The sequence below is a fragment of the Sinohyriopsis cumingii genome, chromosome 2, assembly GCF_028554795.1.
Source record: "Sinohyriopsis cumingii isolate HCF-2022 chromosome 2, ASM2855479v2, whole genome shotgun sequence".
In the NCBI taxonomy this organism is placed as follows: Eukaryota; Metazoa; Mollusca; class Bivalvia; order Unionida; family Unionidae; genus Sinohyriopsis; species Sinohyriopsis cumingii.
In genome coordinates, this window is record NC_142962.1 from 128,969,177 (window position 1) to 128,995,111 (window position 25,935).

Sequence of the window (25,935 nt, forward strand, 5' to 3'; positions counted from 1 at the left end):
TTACTCCTAACAACCTGCATAGACCGGGATCTGCCTTTGCATTGTGATGGCAGATCTGGATCTGTGCAGATTGCAGTTGGACTTGACTTATAAATGAGCATATATGGTATGAGATTTTATAAAACAACAAATGTGATGCAAGAAACATGCAACTTTTATCTTCAAAATTTCATCTAGTTTATAATGCCTTTGATTGTTAAATAATAAAGTCCATCACATGCTTGCATATGACAAGACCATTTAAGCATGTCAGATGCCAAGTTGTATCCATAATATGTTGACCAGGTTTGTAAAGTAATTATTTCCTCCTCCAGTTAGTAATTGATTGTCTGGAATAAAAACAAAGACATTAGTACCTTGTTTCGACTTCTGACAATGTTTATTGGACTTCTTGTGATTTGCATGAATCTCTTGGGTGCACATTTTATCTTTTAAGTCACCTTTTGGCATTTCTACTGTCAGTCATTACTTTGTACTGTATTAGTCATTTCTCCCAAGTGCTTTCATAATTTTCATCGAGATTTGTCCCTTTTCAGTAATTTTGAAGGGTTTGAATGCCTGATTAGTGAAGTAATCCTTTTTTCCATCTCTTTATTATTAACTGGTGTTATGGTAGATATTACCTACTTAATACTTCTTCCTATGCATACATACTTGTGGATGATTGTCCTGTTTTTGTTGTATATGGTCTGATAAGATATATGATACTAGTTGGTCCTAAATGAAAAGATGGCCATTTGGTATCCAATACAGCCACAATGGCAGCCATTATGAACTTTTTTATATTTATGCTACTCTGAATGGAAGATCGCATCGACATAGCGGTCTTCTCCAGAAGGCTTGTTACGATATCTAGTTGGTCCTAAATGAAAATAATGCCAATCCTACAGACAACATGTCAGTAATGATGGCAGCCATCTTCAAATCTTGTTTATGGCTATTCTTCCTGTTGTATTGACATTTGGTTTTCACCAAAAGATTTGTTATGATGTCTAGTTGATCCTTAATGATAATGGTCTCAATCTTACATCCAGTATTGCTACTACAGTGACCATCTTGAAGATCTTGTTGCTCTGGAATATCAGAGATGGTTTGAGCACTTTGCAGTTAAGTAGAAGAAACAGTCTTACCTTGAATTCCTGTCATTCTTTTTTGCCAGGGCAGAATGAGACACTTCAGGGGACTCTTCAGTTGAGAATAAGCCCTAATATTGTACGCAGAAGTTTTGTAAATGCAAAAACATAGATGCATTCTGAGGAATTATGTCTTGTTTTAAAAACGTTTACAGTTATCATCATCAAGACGTGTGGGGTATCACTGGGAAAGAATTGAAGTTGAAGGGGTGAGAAAAATCATAAAGCCCAGATTTTCTTTTTAATTAGTTATATGTCATCATATCAAGGAAGAACAAAGTTATTAGCAAAAATATCAAGATATGGTTTGGTTGATGACTGAGTAGATTTATTATTATTGCTTCTTTCAATGTTTTTGATTTCACAGATGTACTTGATGCTCCCATATTATGAGATATAAGAAGAAGCACTATAATAGGGTGTTGGCACAAAAATAATTTCTTTAAGATTGAATAATATTGATATATACGTAATGCATTTTATGGAAACTATAAGAGCCACCTCCTTAATTGGCAAAGTGTTATTGATTGATGCTGAGACAGTTAAATTGAGGGACATACTAGTAAACTCTTTTATCACCATCTACATTATATTCATCTGCAAAAATAAACTATGAAAGAGAAAGAGAAGTTATTCTTACCACATATACTCACTTATAAGACAAATCCTGCAGCAAACTACACAGACCCAGATCTGCATTTGCATAATGCATCGTCAGATCAGGGTCTGTGCAGTTTGTTAGGAGTCATCAATAAACAAACAAAATGGACCCAGATCTGCAGGTGCATTATGCTACACCAGATCATTGTCTTTGTTGTTTGCAGTTTGACTTGTTTTGTAAGCAAGTGCATTAGTTATTATTTGAAGGAAAAGCCAGTTATGGTGTAAATCACATCTAGCACTAATTATAAACATCAATAGTTTAAAACTTTTAAAAAACACTGCTGTTAAACATATTTAAATAAATTTACAAATACATGCATCACCTTGTATAGTTATTGTGCTGTTTCTCAGCACATTTCACAACATTGAGTTACTTTTCCCCGTATGTTGACTTTAAGTGTTTCATAATGCTTATAGATCGTCTTTGCCCTGTTTCAGGAGAAGAAAAAATTTGTGTTTGAATCTGAGACGGACACAGAGGTCATCGTCAAGCTGGTGAAGCATGTTTATGAGGAACACAAGTCCCAAAATATTTCATTCCGTGAATGTGTTGAGATGGCAATTCAGCAACTGGTATGTTCAATATTTATTTGGATTTTGGAGGGGGGAAAAAAACAATACGATTTTCATAAAATTGTTAAAAATAAAAATAAATCTTCCTTCATAACTTACATGATCTCAGTCAAGTAGCATTCAGTTTTACTTTTCCATCAAACTTGCTAAACTTTTGGCAGACCACCAGACAAGGGATATTTCCAGCTATTTTTATTCTTGGAGTAAATTATTGGTTGATTCTTTGCATGGTTGAAGCATTCCTTTTGGTTTGTTTTAGTGATCTTTACATCTTGATTTAAATACAGAAAAATGTGTGTTAAATTTTTTTAAAAGCATAAATCATGCTATCAGTTAAAATTGGTAACTAACAAAAATTAGAATTTTAAAGCACTATGGAAAGCTAGAAGAATGGAGAAATTTTTCAAAAGTGCAAACACTTTTTCATATACTGTTATAATTAAATCTTATTCTTTTATTTTAAAACCCACTCCATCATGGTGATATAGTTTACATCCCATCCCAGCCTGGTAATACAGTTTCAGAGCCTGACCATTATGGTGGTCCTAGGTCCAGGACTGATTTTTTAGTGATGGACCAGCTATATGTAATCCGTACTACCATGTTGGACCTTTAATATTTCTTATTTGTTCCTATAAATTGCAGAAAATGTGCTTCTTAATCCTTAAAAGTCTATAAGAAATGCACTGATGCAAATGGAAGTCAATCAGTAATGAGAGACTAGTGTTGTAAAATATTACAGAAAATCTGCAAATTTAGCAATATAATACACTGATCACCAGCCTAAATTTGCTTTTCGTCAATCAAATTTTGTATGTTCTCAACTGTAGCTAAAACTAAGCATTAATAGTATCAGATTACTGGATGTTCTAGATGTTGTGAGTTTGTTTAAGCATGAATTTACTGGTGCCCGTGGAATACAACAATCAACCGCAGTTAATTTGCTTGTTGCTCTGCAGGACTGTAAATGTCTTCGGTCCCATAAGGACGGAAGTTACGAGAAAAATTAATGTATTTAGACTTTCCAGGATCACTGGAAAAAGGCTTGGCCATGGGTTCGTTATGATCACTAGTGGTTGCATACATGCCAACTATTTTACATCTGGCATAATCATTGCACTTTTTTTCCCAGCAGATTGCTTCTTACACTCTCCTGTGTATAGATCACGCTTTTTTGGTACATTAAAAATTAAAGTAAAATAAAGCAATAAATAGTTGTTTGTCATTTACATTAATATCTATGTAATTCCACCCTTCTTAAATGTTTGAGAATATTCTTTAAAAAGGTCAGTCTCCTGTGTGAGAATAGCATACAAGCTAATTTGTCAAGCATAAACCTACTTGTAATTTTCTAATTTTTATATTTATATCTACTGTAAATGACCCATTTCCAAGAAAACAGATGGGTTTCTTTAATTTGAACTATGCCTTGCAGATTCATTATATTGATATTCAAGTATTGTATCAGACCAGTCTGTGATTTTAAAGAAAATGGCACAAGACATTAAACAAATAGGCTTGTATGGTTTGACTTATGGGTGAAATTTCTTAGAGCAGATTGGTCTTTTTAAACTTAAAAATGTGTCTGATCAGGTAAAGGACAAATCAACACTATCTACAAATTTGTTAAAAAAAGAATGAGGAATGCAATACAGCGCATGCCGAATGTGTGGACCGCACAATAATTTGGCAAAAGTTAGACATGTAGACTAGTTAAAGTGTTTGTTGAATATAAATAATTTTTCAGTATGTTTTGTTTTGGTATTCTGTTTCTAATCCACATGGAACTTGTCAATTTTTTCCCAAATATTTTCATCTCTAGAACCAGGTTAGTAGTAAAAATAAATGTACATGTACATCAGCTACAATGTTGTAGCCTCAACGAAGTAGGGGTACTATTATTGGGACTAGAAATATATGGATTACAATTTTTGTGTTCAGATATGCTTTTTTGCTCTTTAAATTAGCAAAAAATTTGTTTATACCTCTCAGGGTTGGGATGTATGAGGCTGTTTGTTTTATTTAACATGTATGGCATACCTGGAGTTAGCCAATCTCAGGGGCCTTATTCAAAGGCATGTCCAGTTTTATAATTGACCCATTGATAGGACATAAATTACTTGCACCAGAAATGTTATTGCTACTGTAGTAAATAAACATACCCACCTCAGTCCTCAAGATCCTGGTTCCCAAAGCCTATACAATGTTAAGTGCACAACCAGTTATTCAACTGCCAGAGAGGCCAGAATTAGTTAATTTATTTCCTGATGAGGTCATTTCCCACTGACTGCCAAGTAATCTAGAGTTTTTTCTGACCTTTCCCATCCCATTTTAGATATTTTGACAACAAAAATGTCAAAGTATCTAAAATGGGGTGGGAAAGGTCAGAGGAACCTTGGAATATCTACCAAAATGAATAGTTACTGACTGTATATAAATTAAGTTTGTGAGTGGTTTCCTATCTGGCTTATCTGGACCTGGCAATTTAGGGCCCTTCTGGTCCTTTACCAGTGAGTCAAAAGTGAAAATTTTAGGCCCTGCAGTTTACAATCCACCCCAGCCTGATGATATAGTTTTCAACCCACTCCAATCTGGTGATACAGATTGCAACCCACCCCTGCCTGGTGATACAGATTGCAACCCAGCCTAGCCTGGTGATATAATTTGCAATCCACTCCAATCTTGTGCTATAGTTTACAACCCACCCCAGTCTGGTGATATAGATTACAACCCAGCCCAGCCTGGTGATACAGTTTACAATCTACTCCAGTATGGTGCTGTAGTTTACAACCTGCTCCAGTCTGGTGATATAGATTACAACCCTGCCCAGCCTGGTGATACAGTTTACAATCTACTCCAATATGGTGCTATAGTTCACAACCCACCCCAGTCTGGTGATAAGTCTACAGCCACCACAGTTTGGTGATAGTTTACTGTTATGCACTGTAACAGTAATAATATTTAAAAAGATAATAGCAGATTTTGCATAAAATAGATTTGAGGAGGGGATGAATTTACTCAAAGCTTTAAATGCTACAGTGTTAGTGCTGTTGTCGGTGTATATTGTTTTTTTTTCTATGCTTAAAAAACCAGCATGGTACCTGGTAAAGTTTTGATCTCATAAGGTCCAATTTTTGTTGGAGTGTTTGCTCTTTTTCCATCAATATTACACTTACACTATGTCATATCCTTGTAGCCAGCATGGCTCTCAGGAAATATTCTGATGTAATTTGATGTGTACATAGTTCAGTAAAGATGTGCCTTCTATGGTTGTTTTGTCAACTCCATTTTGGATACAGAGTTATGACTTTGGACAGTTAACTTCATATCTACACATGAAACATTGCTTGTACCAGCATAGCTTGATATCCACTCAACATATTCAAAGTAAATTTTATTTGAACAATGTATTATAATTACATCTGCCTACTTAGAGTTTTCCTTATTTGGAAGAGTTATGTCCCCCTGATTGCTCACCCTCCTGACTTTTGTTTCAGCAAGATAACTTCATGGCTCCTAAAAAAGCATATATCTTTAATTCAGAACTGGGGTGCATTTATAAGCAACATAATTAAAAAAACATTCAGAGCTATATCCTAGGTTACTTTTTGGTAATATGTATTGTTAGAAACTCTCTGCACAATTTCCATACAATAAATGTAGTGTAAATTAAATGTGCAGGGCATGAGTTTTGATGCACATATGTACGTGCTTCTAGATAAGGACAAATTTTAAATTTTCGATAACTTTACCTGAGTAACGGCCCAGTTAATGGCTTATTGTACCTGGTGTCATTATGCTTGGAAATTCTCTCAGCTGTCCAATTTACACTAACATAGTAGATTTAGTTTCTAAGTCAGTATTATAGGTGCATACGTACAATGTACTTCATGTACACTATGTTTTTGCTGACAAATATTAGTGGTATGGACTTTATAGTAAAGTGTAAAAATGTTAGTGAGATAGACTGTTGTTGTTGTTGTTGTTGTTGTAGGGTTTAACACCATTTTTCAGCACACGATAGGCTATACATGGCAGCCAGAATTAATGGTGGAGGAAGAACCCGGGAAAACCCCAGAAAGAACCACCGACCCATGAGAAGCTACTGGCAAGCTTTCTCACATACCCACATTAGCCAAATCCGAGACTCAAACCCACGCAGACATAGGTGAGATGGCAGTGATCCGTAACGGAGAGCACTTTAGACCACTTGGTCACTCGGGGCCCCGATATAGACTTTACACTAAAGTGTCAAAATGTTAGTGGTATGGACTTTATAGTATAATGACAAAACATTAGTGGTATATACTTTCCAGTAAAGTGACAAACTATTAGTGTTACAGACTTTATGGTAGTGAAACAATATTAGTGGTATTTACAGTAAAGTGACATAATTCCATGATACTTACGGTATACAAATTCTGTGTTTCCTAACCGATTTAGGGCAGATGGTGGCAAAATGAACCTGTATTTCATAATACAGTAAGCTATGCAGTTGCGAAGTTTTTATACAAATGGAACATAATGGTTGGGGTTTGTCTTGATTGATAGTCATGTTCCTATGCAAAAATTAGCTAAGTTTTATTTATCAGTAAACCTAGACAGTCAATCTAATAAAACATGTATGCACTTTTGACAAATTTATTTCTTTTATATATTGCTCATCCATTCAGTCTAATGAAACTTTGTCTTGAGGCAATTATCTAGTTAATTTTATTTCTTTTATATACTGCTCATTGATTAAGGTTTGCAAAACTACTGTGTTTTGAGGTAATTGTCACTTATCACTTTATTGTTAGTCTGATGGAAAAAGGTAATGATGTGGAATACCCAGTGCTCCTATTCAGCACAGCCCCACCCCAATAGGTATGGATTTTCTCAGTATGGCTATTGGCTGCAGCATCATTGCCTTTCAGAGTTTGAACAGATTAAACATTGAAATATGTACATGTAGATGGAATGACCTCAAAAATACAAAACCATTACAGGGATTAAAATTGATCTCAGAATATGAGGTAGCTAATTAGTATTGACTGTCCTGTTGTACTTACAGTAGGCTAAATTAAAAAAGCAGAGCAAAGAACACTACTGTATGTACTTGCTTATAAGTCGAGTCGAACCTCAAACTGCACAGACCCAGATCTGCCATGGAATAATGTGCCGACAGATCTGGGTCTGTGCAGCTTGTTAGGATAAATCAGTAGAACAAACTTCATATACCCTGGTCTGCAGACACATTATGCTATGGCAGGTCAGGATCTTTGTTGCAGTATGACTTGACTTATTATTCAAAGGTTCAAGAACACTCGCATGACATGGTGGTTTTTACTAGAAAACTTCTTTTGATGTTTTGTTGACCATATAGCTATTATTATGCTGAGGTACCATTAAGCACTAGTACATACACACAACATCAAATATGACTGCCATGGCAGCCTTTTTCAAAATTTTATTATTACTGCTTCGATCAATGGATGGTTATATTAGCATAGAGTGTTCACCAACATTTTTTTATGCTGTCTTGTTGGTTCTAAATGAAAATTGTGCCCATCTGATATCCAGTATTTCCACCTTGCTGGCTGCATTGAAGATCTTGTTATAGTCACTCCTGATCTGGAATGATCTGAGACTTTTTTTACACCCTTTTTTTAATTACCAAGCATGGCTTTTCTGTCATCCCAGATTTTGTTGCACACCATTTTGAGTAAACATCTTCCTCTGATTTCTAGGTATTTAGATAATGACAGGATGAATTTAAATTTTCTACAATAGGATACAGTTTCCTTGGGTTGAATAATAATTGTTTTGGGTTAAGATGATTATTTTTATTCAATGAACCTAGATGACGACACATTTTCCTGGAAAGAATTATTTTAACAAAAGCATGTGTTATTTAAAGTGCATGGGTTATGCAGCTCCGTATCATCCATTGTATCTGTCTGCCAGTAATGTATATGGCCATGTATTATCCTGCTTATTTATTACAGCTTGGTCTTCCATGGTCTGTTAGAGACCATATATGTTATATACTATATATACTTCTAAGTTGAGTTAAAATGCAAACAAGGATCTTGATCTTCCATAGTATAAAGCACCAGTTGATCAGGGTCTATATTGTTTGTTCTGCTGATTACTCCTAACAAATTGCATAGACCCAGATCAGCCTTCACAGTATGGGATGGCAGATCTGGGTCTGTGCAGTTTGCAGTTGATCATGCCTAAAAAGCAAGTATATACTATATTGTATTATACAGTATATTTCTAGTCTTTATGTACAGTACAGAAACACAGATTGAATATCCAATGTGAACACCAGATGAACTAAGTAATATTAAAGCAGTATAAAAGCGAGTATATTACATAATGATATCTATATCTGGACTAAAATAATGTGGTCATTATCCCCTTCTTCAGAACACTCTTCTTTACATAGGTAAGGTGAATTCCTTCATGTATCCAACTAATAAGGCAAGATGCCTCCACACTTTCTTTTACCAGTCTCTTCTATGACTTGGTCTTTTATATCCATTCTGTTACAAACTGCTCTGTGTGGGTTCAAGTCTCAGGCTCATCCAACATTGGTATGTGAGAAAGCTTGCTAGAAGCTTCCTGTTGGTTGGTGATTCTTTCCTGCGTTTTCCTGGGTTTTTCCTCTTCCAGGTGTACTGGATTCCCTGTATATCTGCTGTACATACATACTGAAAAATGATGTTTAACCCACAACAACAACAAAACTGCCTGTTTTTTTAGTTGTTATACATGTAATGTCAGATTAGGAATGCTTTCATATATACTTGATTGAAAGTTGAGACGAACTGCAAACAGCATTGACCCAGATCTGCCATCACATAATGTACAAGCAGATCAGGGTCTGTTTTGTTTGTTCTACTGATTACTCCTGACAAACTGCATGGACCCAGATCAGCTGATGTACTATACAATGGCATATCTGGGTCTTCGTAGATGGACTAGACTTCCAAGTGTATATATATATTATGTAAACCAATATGACAACATTTCGACAAAATGCTGGGTCAGGTTTAGTGACAGCACTCATACAATGTTACTGTATTTTTTCACATGAAAATCCATTGAGCCAGCCAAATAAATTTAAGACAGTGAGCATATAATGAAACAATATGCATAAATTTGTGTACAAGTGGATGTGTAGACTAAACATCGGATTTAGTTTCGAGTCTTTAAATATACTGTTATCAGTTTATATGGACCTTCACAGAATTTTGTGTCTCAGGTGTATATAAATCACTGCAACCCCACCTTAATTTTATTTACATTATAACATTGTAAAGTTGGAGATTGTTACTGTTATTTACAAAACACTTTAACTTAATTAGTCCTCTGTGACATATAGGTACCAACTCATATAAGTACCCATGACTTAAAGTCATTTATATTATGATAAATTATATATATTCTGTTAAAGGTCAGATACGTGCAGATATAGCTTAGTTTATGTATTACAACACAAAAAATACTGATTAGTCCCAACAAACTTCACGGACCCAGATCTGTCAGCATATAACATGCTGGCAAATCTGGGTCTGTGCAGTTTGCAGGTGGACTTAACTTATAAGTAAGTAGAGATAGTTCATTTACCTTTGTAAATACAGAGATCACCTTGTACTGGTACAAGACTTTCTAGAACAAAAATTTGGGCCCCATGTGGCTGAGTGGTCTAAAGTGCTCACTGTTCCAGATCACTGCCATCTCACCTGTCTGCATGGATTCAAGTCTTAGGTTCTGCTAACTTGGGTACGTGAGAGAGCTTGCCATTAGCTTCTCGTGTGTTGGTGGTTCTTCCCAGGATTTTCCAGGGTTCTTCCTCCACCCGTCATACTGGCCGCCATATATAGCCTATCTTGTGCTGAAAAATGGCGTTAAACCCTACAATAACAACAACAACAACAAAAATTTAACCTTTGCTCAGAATTCTGAATTTGAAACGTGATTATGTAATGCTTCTTACATAATTGTGGGAATTTTTTAGGATATTTTAAATGTTTTTTTGTACATGCAAATGAAGTTTCATTGATATTAAAGAGGTTTAATTATGGTTTTCAAATCTGAGAATTTGAGAATTGTTTTTATTTTAGGACCTTTTTTTGACTAAGGATAGAATATTCCATATAAGGACACCTGTCTACAAAGGGTAACTTCTCCCCTTCCTCTGATTGTCAGTTATAGACAAGTTTAACAGTGTAAAGAATTTCATTTTAATTGAACCAATCCCTGCTGTAACCTTTGTTTTAAGTGATGGAATGGTCTTGGGGAAATGAAATGATAATTTATTGTTTAATTTTTCAGGAAGGGGCCTTTGCCATTGCCATGGTGAGCACACACTTTCCTGGGGAATGTGTAGCAACAAGGTAAAAATTTATTTTTCTCATTTGTCTGAATTTTGTGAATTGCAACCAGAATTCTGCATCAGATATTTTCATAGGATGTTGTAGACATTATTATTATTTTGTTGAATTTTTTGTGTGCTCCCAAGATAGACATCTGTCTCTTATTGAGATCCACTCCCAAGATAAATAGACTTATGTCTCTGTATTGACATCCAGCAATCATCAGATATTTATTGTTCTTCATTCCATCCATGTGTTTAACCATCTTCACCAGTTACCGTCTCTATCCAGCCAAATTTTATGTATAGTATTGACTACCTGCCAACCTTCTTGACAGTGGTGGGGTATTTGCCAGACTTATGGGGGGGTAGGTAGGGAGGTGGACATCACATATGGCCCAGGTAAGTGACATGTCAGAATGAATAAAACAATTATAATTTATTATTGACTGTAGTAGCCTCGTTGTTTTGCAGCAGTTTTTAATCAGGGGAAATAAGTAAAAGCACATGTGTTCTAGTTTTGTGATAGATTCTCAGAAACGTTATGCCATATATACACACAAGAATAAAATGAGAACATGACTTGAATCAGAATCTTGAATTCTATTGTTATTTATTATTACTTTTTGAAAAATGTCATGAAATGATGAAATCTATGCTGGTTATCAAAAAGTCTTAAATTTCCAACATTTATATTTCATCAAAACAGATTTCCTACATGAAGACTATACATTATGCTGCAGTAGGATGCCATTTTTCATAATTGCACTTAGTGAAAATTAATCTCTTTCTTGAAAGTCATTAATTTCCTCTGAATGTACACAATTTTCTTACAATATCAAGCTCAAATTAAGTTCAAAGTATTTTTTGTCATAGTACAATCATTCTTATGTTAATTGGAATATACAGTCAGCAAATTAAATTCAGAATTAAGTTTAATAATTTAATATGAATTTGACATTGTCATAACAGTCCATGAACAAAGGGAGATAATTTCTTTCAGACGAGGCAGCCCCCTCTTGATTGGTGTTAAGAGCAAGTCAAAGCTGTCCACAGACCATATTCCTATTCTCTACAGTAAAGGTAGGTAACTCATAATTAGAAATCATGATGTCCCTTGGGATGCATGCTGTTGGGATGACAGCCTCACGTTACTGTCTTTCGTAGGGAATGTTTGATTGCAACATATCCAAAACTGAATTTTACAAAATCTGACTCATTTGTTCACAACCAGTTTCATTGATCTGAAACTGCATTCACAAAATTTAATCAGTTTTTCCAAAGACTAATTTCACTTTAAAGAATCAAGATTTGTTGATTGGCTGAGTTGACACTGAAATGTCATCCAATGTTAGTCTGTTAAAAGGGCTTTTTGTATATACATTCATCTTTACAAAGGGACAGGCCACTTGCAAGTGCTGACATGCAAATTAATATGCATATTTTCAGTTTTGCTGTTTGTTTTCAATGAGATGGATTTGAAAATGTGCATTATTGAACCATTTTCCTTGTAATCAGACAAGCCTGACTGGTGTCTTAAACATACAGATGATCCCATGCTGCCTGGTGCTGCTTTTATACATCCATACAAAACATGCAACAGTTGATACCTGCATGCAGATTTCTTTACAAATGTATAAGGGTTAAGATAATTACAAGAGCTTCCCCATGTATTGGTGTACAACCATCAATAGCAGGTTTATATATTAAACTTTATTTTCATTGACTTCATAAACTTCATAATTCATATATATATATATATATATATATATATATATATATATATATATTCATGATATCTTTAAAAAAAAACAAAGCGATGCAATTAGATGAGGAAAACTAAAACCAAATTCCATAAAACAAACAAACATCAATAAAAAATGCAATGACCATGCCATTTAGGGCATATATGTATGTATGTGTGTATGTATGTGTGTGTGTATATATATATATATATATATATATATATATATATATATATATATATATATATATATATATATATATATATATATATATATATATATATATGTGTGTGTGTGTGTGTGTGTGTGTGTGATATCAATATGTCAATATGTGAAGAAATAGGATTAATTTTTGGGGGGGTGATTGCTAACTTGTTAATAAGGACCCCAAATTTCATGAAACATACACATTTTAGTTTTTGGAATCTGCTCATAATGCCCTAAATGGCATGGTCCTTGCATTTTTTATTGATGTTTGTTTTATGGAATTTAGTTTTAGTTTTCCTCATCTAATTGCATCGCTTTGTTATTTGAAAAGATATCATTTGTGTTGAATACTGTTATTATGGAGTAAAACATTCCACTGTTGGCAGATCTTGGCAATTTTTGTGTGTATTAGATATTATTGGAGTAATAAGCAGGACTTGTAATAATCACAGAGTTTGTAAAATAGCTATGGAAGTTTTTTTAAAGTCTGAATAGTCTGTATTAAGTATTACAATGCCCAAGCAGCTGCCATTGTGTCAAAAAATCAGAACTCATTTCCAGTCGAACAAAATATGTAGAACCAGTCTGAGGAAACAAATGCAGCAGAATGGTAGCAAATTTGTCAGCACCATCCAACACTGCTCATTTGTACTAAACCAGCTTCTCCAAGTTATTACTTAACAGTTATAATTCATAGCCCTAATTCATTATGGTATATCTTGTTTGTTACTATTACCTCATAAAAAGTTTAATGGAGGAACACTGGCAGTTGCTTATCTCACATATACTATGTCTTAAATTCCCTCTGTGTAATGCAGCATCAGCACAATACTTGGACTTTGTATTGTGCTTTATATAAGCACTTTTTATGGGGTACATGTATATCAACTTTATTAATTATACATTCTGTCACTTTCAGTGAATTTTGACAGTCTTCAGATATCACATTGTGACATGTATTGGATCAGTTTGGGCACTATAGAATTTATTTTATGAATCAGTTCTGACTTCTGTTTTGTATGCTTTAAGTAAATGTTTCTTTATTTATTTTGGAAATTTTCACAAATAACTTTCTGTAACATTTGCATTATTTTAGCCTGCAGAAATGATGAAATGAAAAAGGGTTTGTATTCTTTTGATCTGGATTTTTACTTATCCATATGTACATTTAATATATGTCACAAGTGCACATGAAACTTGTTCATACCTAGAACAAAGTCAGTGGAACTTGCAAGATTGAGTTTGATGAGTTCCATTGAAATTTTTATTTAAGCATAGTTAATTATTCTTTTGTTTATTATTCAAGGAAATCTTACATACCGGTACATGCTTTACAAAGTAATCACAAGAAAAATTTTGGTACATACACCATATAAACTGGGTTATAAGTTGAGTCAAACTGCAAACAACAAAGTTCCTAATCTGCATAACAAGCCTGCAGATCAGGATCTGTGTTCTTTGTTCTACTGATTATGCCTAACAAACTGCACATACACAGATCTGCTAGCACATTATGCAATGGCACATCTGGATCTGTTCAGTTCCCAGTTGGACTCTTCTTATAAGCGTGTATATGTGGTAAGTACAACTGTCACAATAATTTTATTGATCTTAATTTAGTTTATCGCATTTTTCATAAACCAGTCTCAACAGAGAACTGATTAAATAAACTTAATTAAAATTCTAGGTATGACTAAAGTTTCTTTTAAGTTTGCTATGTTTGTCTAAAAATGTTGACTAACTGGAAATTTTAGGCTTCATTCCTGTATGTAGCTACATCCCTTTAAGTTTCAGGTTATCCCCATAGCTTTTTCTTTTAGCTGTGCTGGTCATTGACTAAATATAGCTTATGTGATGGCCTATCATTTGACATCTGTCCTTCTAACATCCATCTGTTAGTACAAGTTTTTTAATGACCACTCCTCATAAACTACATGTAGTTTGCTATGTTTTAGTTGGTCCAATGGCTGACACAGTAGCAGCCATCTTGAAAATCTTGTAATCATAACTTCTGAATGGATCATTATATTGACTTGGGTGTTGAAAATCATGTTATTGCTACTCCTACTGAACTGATGGTCATGTAACATTTATATTGTAAAATAATTGCTGAAAGAATTTTTATGATCTCTAGTTGGTTCTAAATTAAATGTGTGCACCTTAGACATCAAATATGGCTTCATCATGGCTATTTCGTAAATCTTGTTGCTACTCCTGATGATTGGGTGGTCATACTGACATGGGGTTTTCACTGAAATACTTTTTATTTATGTCTGGTTTCGCCTAAATGAAGATGGTGTGGAGGTGACATTCATTATGAACCCCACATTGGCCATCTTTAAAATTTTGTTGTTGCTACTCTACCTGGTCAGATGGTTCTATTGACATGGTCTTTGTACTGAAAGACTTCTTGTGATATGTCGGTCTACCTGATAGATGGTTCTATTGACACGGTCTTTGTACTGAAAGACTTCTTGTGATGTGTCAGTCTACCTGATCAGATGGTTCTGTTGACATGGTCTTTGTTCTGAAAGACTTCTTCTGATGTGTTGGTCCATAATGAAGATAGTGCTTCAAATTAGGATTGTTTCACTAACCCATGCAGAATGTTGATAGGTATTTTGTTAATGCAATAAACTAATCAATTAACCATGTTGGGGGATGGTGTTTTGTTTTATTTGATACAACCAAAACAAGACAACTTGGTACAGCTGAAACAAGACAACTTGACTGGCAGACATTTTCACTGCTGCAGTTGAATAGTGATGGCTGGGGTGGTGCAAAATCACAGCCATCAGGTTAATTAATTAGCATTAATTTCAAGTCCAGGAAAATGTTCCACTCTAACCTCCAACATTATTATTAATACTTTTCCTAAATGAGAGACCATAACAACATGAGATTTTCACTTAAAGACTTGTTTTGATGTCTTGTTTGTCCTAGATGAAAATGGTGCTGCTTTGGCATCCAATTTAGTCACCACAGTTAGCATCTTAAAAAATGTTGTAGTTATTGCTATTTCTTCTGAATCCATTGTCGTATCAACATGTGGTTTTAATTTAAAGACTTTTTATGTTATTTAGGTTAAACCTGATCGAAAATAGTGCTGATCAGATCACTGACAGAGCCAGCATGGTGGCCATCTTGATACCTCACTTGAATAGATGGTCATATTGACATCATATGGACATACTGACATCATATGGCCATATGGACATATTGACATCATATGGTCATATTGACATCATATGGTCATATTGACAACATATGGTCATATTGACATCATATGGTCATATAGTCATATTGACATCGTATTTTCATATGGTCATATTGACATCATAGATGGTCATATTGACATGGGGTTTTCATGAAAAGACTTGTATCTACATGCTCCTATATTAAATTAAAATGGTGACAGTTTGACTTCCAGTGTGGCCACCATGGCTGCGGTCTTGAAAGACATGCTGTTACTACTTCCCCTAAATCTATAATTGCAGTGAGATAAGTTTTCACAAAAAAGACTCCTTATGATATGTGCAGATCGAACCTCCAACATAATGACCATGGTGGTCGTCTAAAAATCATTATCACTACAGTGTTTCAAAATATGGTCAAATCAACTTGGAATTTGGACTAAAACATTTCTCAGTTTCTCACAACATATGTAGTGGGTGGTTAATAAAACCAATGAAGGTGTCCCAAAATGCTCTTTCTGAATGGATGTCTATATTGACATATTTATTTTTTGCTTTTTAATTTTAAAAAAGCAAAACCTTTTCTTTCTTTCAATATTTAATGCTTTCAGTATTAAAATGATGTTGATCCAACCTCCAAATTAGCTGTCTTGCCTGGCTACTTGTCCTGAAGGAATGGTTTTATCAACATGGTTTTTTTTTGTTGTTGTTGTTGCAGAAATACTATAGCAATTCTGGTATGTAGCTGCTACAGAAAAAAAATGTTGCTCATTTGACTCTCAAAATGGCAGCATAGTAGCCATCTTGTTATCACTGCTTCTTTTGCATTAATGGTGGCAATGACATGGGGCTTTTGCTTGAACACTTCCAGCAATATTTATTTGGTTCTAGTTGAAAATGGTACAGATTTGACCACCAACATATCTGGCTTAATTGTCCTTCAAGTAAAGTCAGAAATTATTGCCTGCAATTTTGTTCTTCACTGAGGTTGTGAACACAGTGACTTGTGGTTAGAGTGTCAGCCTAGGATGCACGAGGTTGTGGGTTCAATCCCCATTTGAGTCATACCAAAGACTTACAAAATTGGTACTAACAGCTGCCTTGCTTGGCGCTCAGCATTAAGAGGTTAGTGTTAAGACTGGTTGGCCTGGTGTCAGGATAATGTGACTGGATGGGACATCATGCTACATGTCTGCGGCATGATGCCCCAGTGCTAGACATCACTATAAGCTGTCACACTGCAGACATCGTAGTGATATGACTGAAAAATTGTTAAAGCTACATTACAAATCCAAATCACACAAATGTATGTAGACCAGACTTTTCACTTAGTTGCATTCCAATAGAGAAGTAGTTAATCTGCACATAGCTATAAATTTTAAGGTCAAAGGTCTTCACTGAGGTTTTTTGTTATAGCTGTGTTGGCTTCTGAGCATAAAAACATAACAAGTATGAATAGATATATTTGAACTTGGTTTTCAAGAAGTGATAATTATAGATGTAACCAAACTTTGCATGTGGACATATCTTGACATAGTTGGAGACAATTAAGTTCATTAATCTTTATCAGTGATAGATTCAAGGTCAAAGGTCACAACAAAAAATCCTGTACTTGTAACTTGTAAGTCAAGAACATATCTTTGTTACCAATTTGGTATGTTTTAGATGGTTTGAATACTCAGCTGTTAAAAACAATGCAAAGACTGAAGAAATGAATTTGTTTTAGATTCCTAGAAGTTCTTTTGGGCCAGCACAGCTTCAGTTCTTTGAGGGACTCTTTTTATGTATTATATCATTTGCCAGTAATGGTCTGCAGATTTAATCTGATTCAAGATTTGTGTTAGAAGCTTGATCATTCTTACCTATACTGTCAAACCTGCCTTAAAAGGATACTTCCATGTAATGGACACTTGCACTTAAAGGACACATGTCCATTAGGACACACATGGGAGTCCTTAACGAAATCTCATTATAACAATCCCCACATAAAAGATGCTTTTCTAATTTGAACAGAGCACACTTGTTTTTGTCCCTTCTAGGTGCACATAAAAAAACGGTTTACAATAAAACAAACTGAAAAATTGGGACAAGCTCTTAGGATACATTTTGTAAGCCTTTGTTTACTATTAATGTTTTAATATTGTATCAGTAAATCTAGGTTTGGAAAGTCCCATAGTCCTGGTTTCATTTTGTCTATGCTCATTATGTAACTCATTCCAAATTCCTTGTATAACAGAATATATTTTGATTAACCGCTATAAGAGCATGAAAAATTTGATAAATTTAAACCATACTGACTTGTTTAATTTTAGTAATTAGTCACTCCACTTCTGACTTCTAGACAACCAAACTTTAATTTTATTTTAGGATCCAGTGATCGAATTGTATGACCAATCAATGTCTTTAGTGTAAACTTAAGACTTGTATTGGTAAAATTAAGGACAGGCCTCAGGTTCATCAACTTAAGTCTCAAGACATTTGATTGGTCAATTTTAAGGGAGACTTAAATTTCAACAAATCAGATCATAGGATTCTGAACTTAAATTTAAGTCTAGACTTCAGTTCTGTTGGCAGACTTAAGGCCGTGTCCATCAGAGGATCTCATGCAATACAAATAGAACGTTATTTGGTTGTTTCATATTCCACCTGATGAGATGGAACATGATTTAAAAGTGTTTATAATGCTAATCTTGTGATTTTCTTCTGATTACATCCCAGCTTGCATGTGTTGAAATGCAGCAATAACAAATAAAGAAAAAATGTAATAACTCAAGAATGTAGTAATTTTATTGATAATAAAAAAAGAAATGGGAAAACCTTTTTAATATTTATTTATCTTAATTCTTCTCAGTTCATATGCAGCAATGAAAATAAATGACTGACATGCATGATAGCTACAGCAGTTATTCAGCCTTGTTACCAGTGCACTTAACATTCTTTATGTAATTAGTTACTTAATTTATTGTTTATACCTTAATTTTTAACACATTCATTTGTAATAATGGGTGCAAAAATTAATAAAACTAATACAGTATATTCTTAATCCAGTCTAGGTCACTTATTCCATTTATTTTATTCAGAATTTTAATTATCTACTTTTCCTTAACTTTTGTACTGATATAAATGTGTTCATGTATTTTGAGTGCACACCAAAATGAGGGAGTGGTGTACATTGTATTACTGATTGAGTAACTACACATTTTGTAATGGTCTATAAGGCAGGCAAGACCTAGCATTGTCTGGGATACGTTGGAGTGTATGATGTGGAAGATATGTGTATGTTACAAGGGTCACAGTCTACTATGTACTGAACTAATCTGCCATTTTGCTCAACCCAGTTTGCATAAATTGAAGCATTGTTCACTTTTTATATGCTTTATTCTTGGTTGGTGCCCTCTGGTGATGGTTGGGGGTTGTTAAGTAATGTAAGGATTGACATGGAAGTTTCTTTAATTCCATGCAGTGTAAACTTCTGAAAAATATTAATTTATTCAGGATTATGTTCTTTTTGGGATGGCAATTGGGTGGGTAGTGTTCAGAAGTCCACAGAAGACTGAGCTAAAGAAAATGATTTTGGTGAGATCAATACAAGCCCATGTGAGAAAATAAGGCAAGAAATTTAAGTTAAAAGAAACAGGAGAAAGTAATTTCATTGACCATAAGGTTTAAATGAATAGTGTGTTTATAGATGTTAATTTAAGGGCCATAATTTCAGATGTCATGCATAGGGGAGGAAGATATCGATTCTTACATCGGGCTTCATTAGGAGCAGATTGATGAATGTCAAAAGTGTTGTTTTGGATTCCTAACAGTTATGGTAATTTAGATGCATGGTAACATGAACAAGGAGTCATTGGTACAATGACTTTTAATATTTCACTACTGCAACAAAATATGCCACATTGAACATGACACATTTGAATTGTGAAAATGACTCCTGATTGAGCACCAACATTTAGTCATTGGAAATGTTTTCAGATAGTGGAAAGTTACTGTTTTTGCTATGACTAACAATGCTTGCTGAGGTATTCAGATGTGTACAAGTTCACATCAGCATGAATGCATGATCATCAGCTTTTAACAGTATTTGTAAAATCCTCCAGGAATACACTTGAACTTTTTACTTGATATGTATATTATATGCATATCATAAGTATAAATGCACAATTTGTTACCAGTGTCTATACAAAGCTCTCTTCATTTCATCATTTTAGACCACGGTTTGAAGAATCTCAGTTAGCTTGATTCAGCAATCTAAAATACTGTTATCACTATAATTCAAGTCAATGAGGCACAGTGGAGGCAACTTATAACATTGTGCATTATCAATAGTCTCTTCCATGAAAATTATGGACTCTAATTCTTTGCTAAAAGACAGTGTGAGGTAGACATTTACCTGACATATATACTTGCTTATAAGACAAGACCAACTGCAAACTGCACACTCAGATCTGCCATTGTATAATGCACCAGCAGATCTGGGTCTGTGCAGTTTGATATGAGTAATCAGTATAACCAGCAAGATAGACCTTGATCTGCAGGTGAATTATGCTATGGCAGATCAGGATCTTTGATGTTTGCAGTTTGACCTTACTTGTAACTAAGTATATATAGTAACTGATTTTATGGCATATTTACTAAACTTTATTCTTGACAGATTTTTCAGATTTCAGAAAAATTCATTTAAGCATATGAAAGTTTCTTATAGACAGTAATTATGCATGTTGACACTGTTAGTGGAGCACAGTTGTAAATTATGGAATGAGCATGCATTATTGAAGATAGTTTATTTCTTGTATGTGCATGTTTGATGTAATTTTTCTTGAACTTTGCATGTGTAGGTCTAAAGGAAGTATTTGGCGACGAAAAATCAAAAGGTATATAAGCCTAAAATTATCTCTTTGTCTGTGCAGCATCGGCTTTCTTCAAAGAGCATCTTCTTGGCTACAACTAGATGCCTTCCTGCATTAATTACACTTACACCATTTGTATAAACATGCCATCTGTTGTTAAATGACATTTATGTACCCTGAAATTTAGTGTCCCAGTCACTTACTGTCTCTTACTTAGGGTTAATGTTAACATGCTGTAAAATTGCATTATAAGAGAAGTGGATTGCCTTTTATTTTTCAAGATTGCAACAACCCCCCACCCCAATGCATAAGGAATGAAGACTCCATAATTTAAAAACTTAAGAGACACAAAATTTGGAATCAAAATTATAGACCAAGAAATTTTAATTTAAAAAATCTTGATTTACAGTAAATAAAATTTAGGCTATACAATTCTAAGACTGTCTTGGTTTTTCTATGCGCAACTAGTTTATAGGAACTATATAATATGTGGCAGTGTTATAAAGCAGGAGGATGAGGTTTATTTCAATGAGTGTACTGCTTTAATTTCTCAAAACTAGGTCACTCTGGCTTATAATTCAAGCTTTTTGATTAACAAATTCTGCATAATATTGGAATTCAAGTACTAAAAATCCCACTTTCATGTTTATGAGCTGCTTTTGTGATCAGGCAGCAAAATGGGGCAGAACTTGGTCATTTCTTAATGACTTTTAATGTTCTGAAGCATTTTCAGGCATAAGGGATAGATTTGTCATGTGATTCTTGATGTAATATGTCAGCTGATGAGGATGCTCCAATCAAAAGCTTGCACTGCTTTCTCTCACCAGATATACTTGCAACTCCACAAGAAGCTGTTAAGCTCAGTTAGCACTTATAATTTGAGGGTCTGAGAACCAAATTTTTTGTTTTGATTTATATTTTGTGGGTTAGTGGATATGTTGTTTTAATTCATCCATAGAACATGCCTTTTTCTGTTTGAAATCAGCAGGTTGAATAGATTTTATGTAGCTATGGTAAATTTTCACTCCTATAAATACATGGAAAGCCCAGTAGTAGCAATAATTTTTTGTTTAGATTGGGAATGTGTTTTTGTAGTTTATAATTCCTTAGTAACAGTTGTGATTTGCTTTTCTTTGTTGTGGTTGATATTAATGCAAAAAGAAAAGTGTGACAAACCTAATGTCTGTTAACACATACATAATGTCTTGTCATCATATTTAAATGTTTTTAATTTTTTGGTCAAATTTATATCATCAAGTATTAGTAATCATACTTTCTGCACTTTCATAAACCTATTGTTCCTTAGTTAAATCTCAGGAAGCTCAAGATAAGTCAAAGTAATATTAACAAACATGAATACCAGAAAAAACACCATGCAATTTTAGATTTGTGTAAAGTACAATATTTTCATTTTATTTTGCTCATAATGAGCTGAGCATATTTTAATGTATTAAAAACTGAGATAATATGGTATAACAGACTACCTTTATGGCTGTAGTTAGGGCCTTGCATTGAGATAGGGCACCCCCCCCCCCATATCAAACACCTTTTCTGTGGGTCCATTTGTATATCTGTCCATCTATTTGCACTTCTTGTAACCACCAAAGCTCTGCAACCCTTGCTTGTAATTTGATGATGTTTTGTAGGTGATGTGTCCAACATGTATTTGCCTTTTAAAGGTTTAATCTGTTCTGACCTAGTTTTGATGGAGTTAATGCCCTTTTCCCATCAATTTTAAGTCTCCAGAGTTGAGCATTGTAACCAGCATAGTTGCTGAGGATCATACAGCATACTCTAGAACTTTTTTGTGATTGCATCGTCTCAGAGACCTAGATAAGCCTTTTATGTATTTTGTCTTATTAGCTGCTTTATTGCATAGAGTTATGGCCATTGACAATTAAGATCCTGTCTTAGCATAGGAGTTGGCTTGTAACCAGTAGAGGTCAAGAAGCATTCACCATATTCAGATGCAATTTGATATGAACAATAACTTGGAGACTTAAATGTGGCTCTTACAGATTTTGTCTCTTCAGTTCAATTTTGAACAGAGTTATGCCTCTTGACTATTAACTTCTTAGCTTCACATGGAATGTAGCTTGTAATTCAGTTCATGAACCAGAGAACATATCCTAATGAATTTTGTATGAACACTGACTTGTAGACCTAGATGTGCTTTTCTTAGGATTTGTCTCATCAATTACATTTTTGGTAGAGTTATGACCCTCAACATTGAACTTCATATCTTCACTTAGGTGGCTTGTAACCAGAATAGCTCAAGAATCATTTAACATATTGTGATGAAATTTGGTATCAACATCATATCTAAAACATTCATGTGCCTTTTTTGGTATCATTTTCATTTTGGTTCGAGTTACGTGCCATATTAATCAAACTCTGGTCTTCACGTCAAACTTTATATGTTGATTGCAATCAGCATTAACTCAAAAACTGTTTCATGTGTTCCACCCCAACTTTTAAAGGAGTTGTTGCCTCTCAATGTCATTGTTCACAGCATTAACTTGATTGGCTATTTCATATGAAAAAAAGAAATAGGCAGTTGGGTTATTGTTTGTTTCTAGTGTACACCTTTCTAATTCTTGCCACAAAGCATTTCTGGACAATTAAAATGATGCAGAGAAAACATGAATGGATAAAGTTTCATAAATAATGCTTAAGACTTTTCTAGGTTTTAGAACAGTGGTTCCCATATTTTATTTTTGCTGTGACACTAGATTATCACCAATAGAACCTCCCAGCCCTCAGGCTTATGATATGGTTTCTTCTGATGACCCTTCATGACTCTATTTGTGGACATCCACACCCAGACAAGACCGTAATTTGGGTCATGTCCTGAGATTGGGAATCATTGGCATGCAGGGTTGGACATGTGACTAACTGGATTCTGTCCTAATACTTTTCTTATCTCGTGAAAGAAAATTGTAGAAGGCAAGACACACTTGCAGACAAATTGTCCTTTTGTAAGCTGCATCTTTTCGCTCACCAGGCCATTAAATCATGTCAGCTGATGGTATATTCCTGTAAATGGTGTGCATTGTCCATCATCTGTCACCAGTTGTTTTTTGTTTCTTCAGTTCTTCATACACCAATGGGACTAATTTCAACCAAACTTTCTTGAGAGCATCCTGTCTTAAAGATTTTGCAGACTTGGTCAAATGATATTGATCTAACATCAAATAAGGTCGCTGTTACTGAAACTGGAATATACTTTAAATAATTTCTTCTAAAATCAATGAATAGAATATAACCAAATTTGACAAAAAGCATCATTCCTTGAAGACACTTTGTTGTACACAAATGTTACCAGTCTGCCTTCAAATATGGCTGACAATACTAAAATTAGAAAAAACATATATATCATTATGTCTGTCTGTCCATCCAAGTGTATGTCAGTACACCCTTTTGTCTCTCTGCTAATCCCGAGAGGCTTGTTAGCAAGATTGCACAAAAACCACTCAATGTAGACAAATGAAATTTGGCAGGATGTCTGTATATGAAAGTTTTCGGGTTATTACAGTCCTTAAAATACAAAAAAAATGGACACATTTCTTTTTTCATGACATTTTCGACAAAAGAACTATTAGCAACATTTAGCAAAAAACCAATGCAGGTACACAAAGGAAATTTAATAGGTTTATTTGTACCTCTTTTCATAGGTAGAGGTTTTTGAAACCATGAAATTCCTTGAATTTAAGGGTCTTGCTTTAAAAATTCCTTGAATTTAAAAAGTTTGTTTTATCCTTGAGAGTCATTGAATTTTGCCAAAAATTAGTGAATACAGAATTAAATTGAGGGAGTTTTTTGTTTGTTTTATATATTGTCTAGAAATAATAAATAAACAAATAAGAGATACAGTTTCATGGATCAAATGATGCACAACACCAGTAGTTAACAAACTAACATATGGACATGGTTTAATTCAAATAGGAAAAAATACTTATTGAAAACTTCTGGAAATCCTTGAAAACTGCTTAAAAAGTTCATATTAATAAACTCTCCAGGGCTGTATGAACCTTCTACAATTAGACTTTGAAGCCAATACACAAGTTTCATCAATTTCTTACACATTTTAAAAACTTTTGGGACATTTAACAAAATCCTTGTTAGCACAAATGAAACAAAACCACTTGCAGTCAACAAATGAAATTTGTATGCATATTTGTTTACAGGTGTAGATAACCTGATTAGAATATCATGCAGGCACAGCCTATTTCAGATGTTTCTAAAAATATGCAGCTTTTGCATATTTTGGTTTGCACATGTGGCATACCTGTTTCACAAGCTCAAATAAAGAAGTTCTTTTTAGGCTACATTACTTGTTATAATTACGTGTGATCAGGATAAATAGTCACACTTGATGATGTCTGAAAGTCCAAATGATTCATTGGCTACAAGTCATTTTTTAAGATGAAGGTCACAGTAGTTGCAAAGGATGTTATTTGTCTCAAACAAAATTTTATATTTTGAATTTGATTTTTTTTAAAAATACACTCTTTTCAATAGATTTTTGCATGAGATTTTAAATCAAATGTTGGTACAAGATAAAGGGTGCTTGCAAAACAATTGGAGTTTATGAAGAACTAAAACAAGTAAATTCCTGGCACAGGCAGATAGTAACACAGAATAAATTAAAGGGAAACTGAGTCATTTTCAGGGGTTGATTTTCTTATGCCATTACTGCCTGCAACAAGGGTATCTTTATTTGGTCTTGTCTGTATGTCCATACACCTGTCCATCTGTTTGTCCTATGAAGCATGTTAGTAGAATTGTGCACAAATCACTCTGAACAGGTAAATTAAATTTAGCTGAAGATTTGAATGTATATGTGGATGACTTGACTCAGTGTTTCAGGTAATAACAATAGTGTGTCCATTTTTATAATACATTGGGGGTTGGGAGGGACTTTGACTTACTTTTTGTTTTTATTTGTACCTCTTTTCATTGGTTGTTTTTAAAAAAATTTGATATGCATGCTTGTATGTTTATTTTGATGACCTAGTTACATTTTATTTTTACATCTGTAGTACTTTCAGGTTTTCTAAATTTTTACAATTTTTGGGGACTTTTTTGTCTATATGTCATCTGCATTGAGGATATGTGTTTTGCAAACAAATCTAATTTTGCATGTTATGGTATTGTCAAGAGCTATTATCGTAGCTTTGTCATCTGCCAAATATCTGTATT

General features: G+C 34.1%; 1 protein-coding gene across 9 annotated transcripts in view; it reads left to right on the forward strand.

Moving 5' to 3' along the window:
- The window catches only part of LOC149805811 (glutamine--fructose-6-phosphate aminotransferase [isomerizing] 2-like), a 108,412-nt gene that overhangs the window by 37,762 nt on the left and 44,715 nt on the right, over positions 1-25,935 (forward strand). For 6 of the 9 annotated variants that reach the window (XR_016419795.1, XM_089950519.1, XM_089950513.1 and 3 more), the window contains exons 6-10: positions 2,235-2,369; positions 10,695-10,756; positions 11,738-11,817; positions 13,783-13,809; positions 20,722-20,757. Coding sequence is in view for 8 of the 9 variants with exons in the window: in XM_089950519.1 (XP_089806645.1) it covers positions 2,235-2,369; positions 10,695-10,756; positions 11,738-11,817; positions 13,783-13,809; positions 20,722-20,757 (340 nt within the window). In the remaining variant the exon portion in view is untranslated. The remainder of the gene's footprint in view (positions 1-2,234; positions 2,370-10,694; positions 10,757-11,737; positions 11,818-13,782; positions 13,810-20,721; positions 20,758-25,935) is intronic. The other 3 variants (XM_089950518.1, XM_089950517.1, XM_089950520.1) reach the window with 3 other exon arrangements.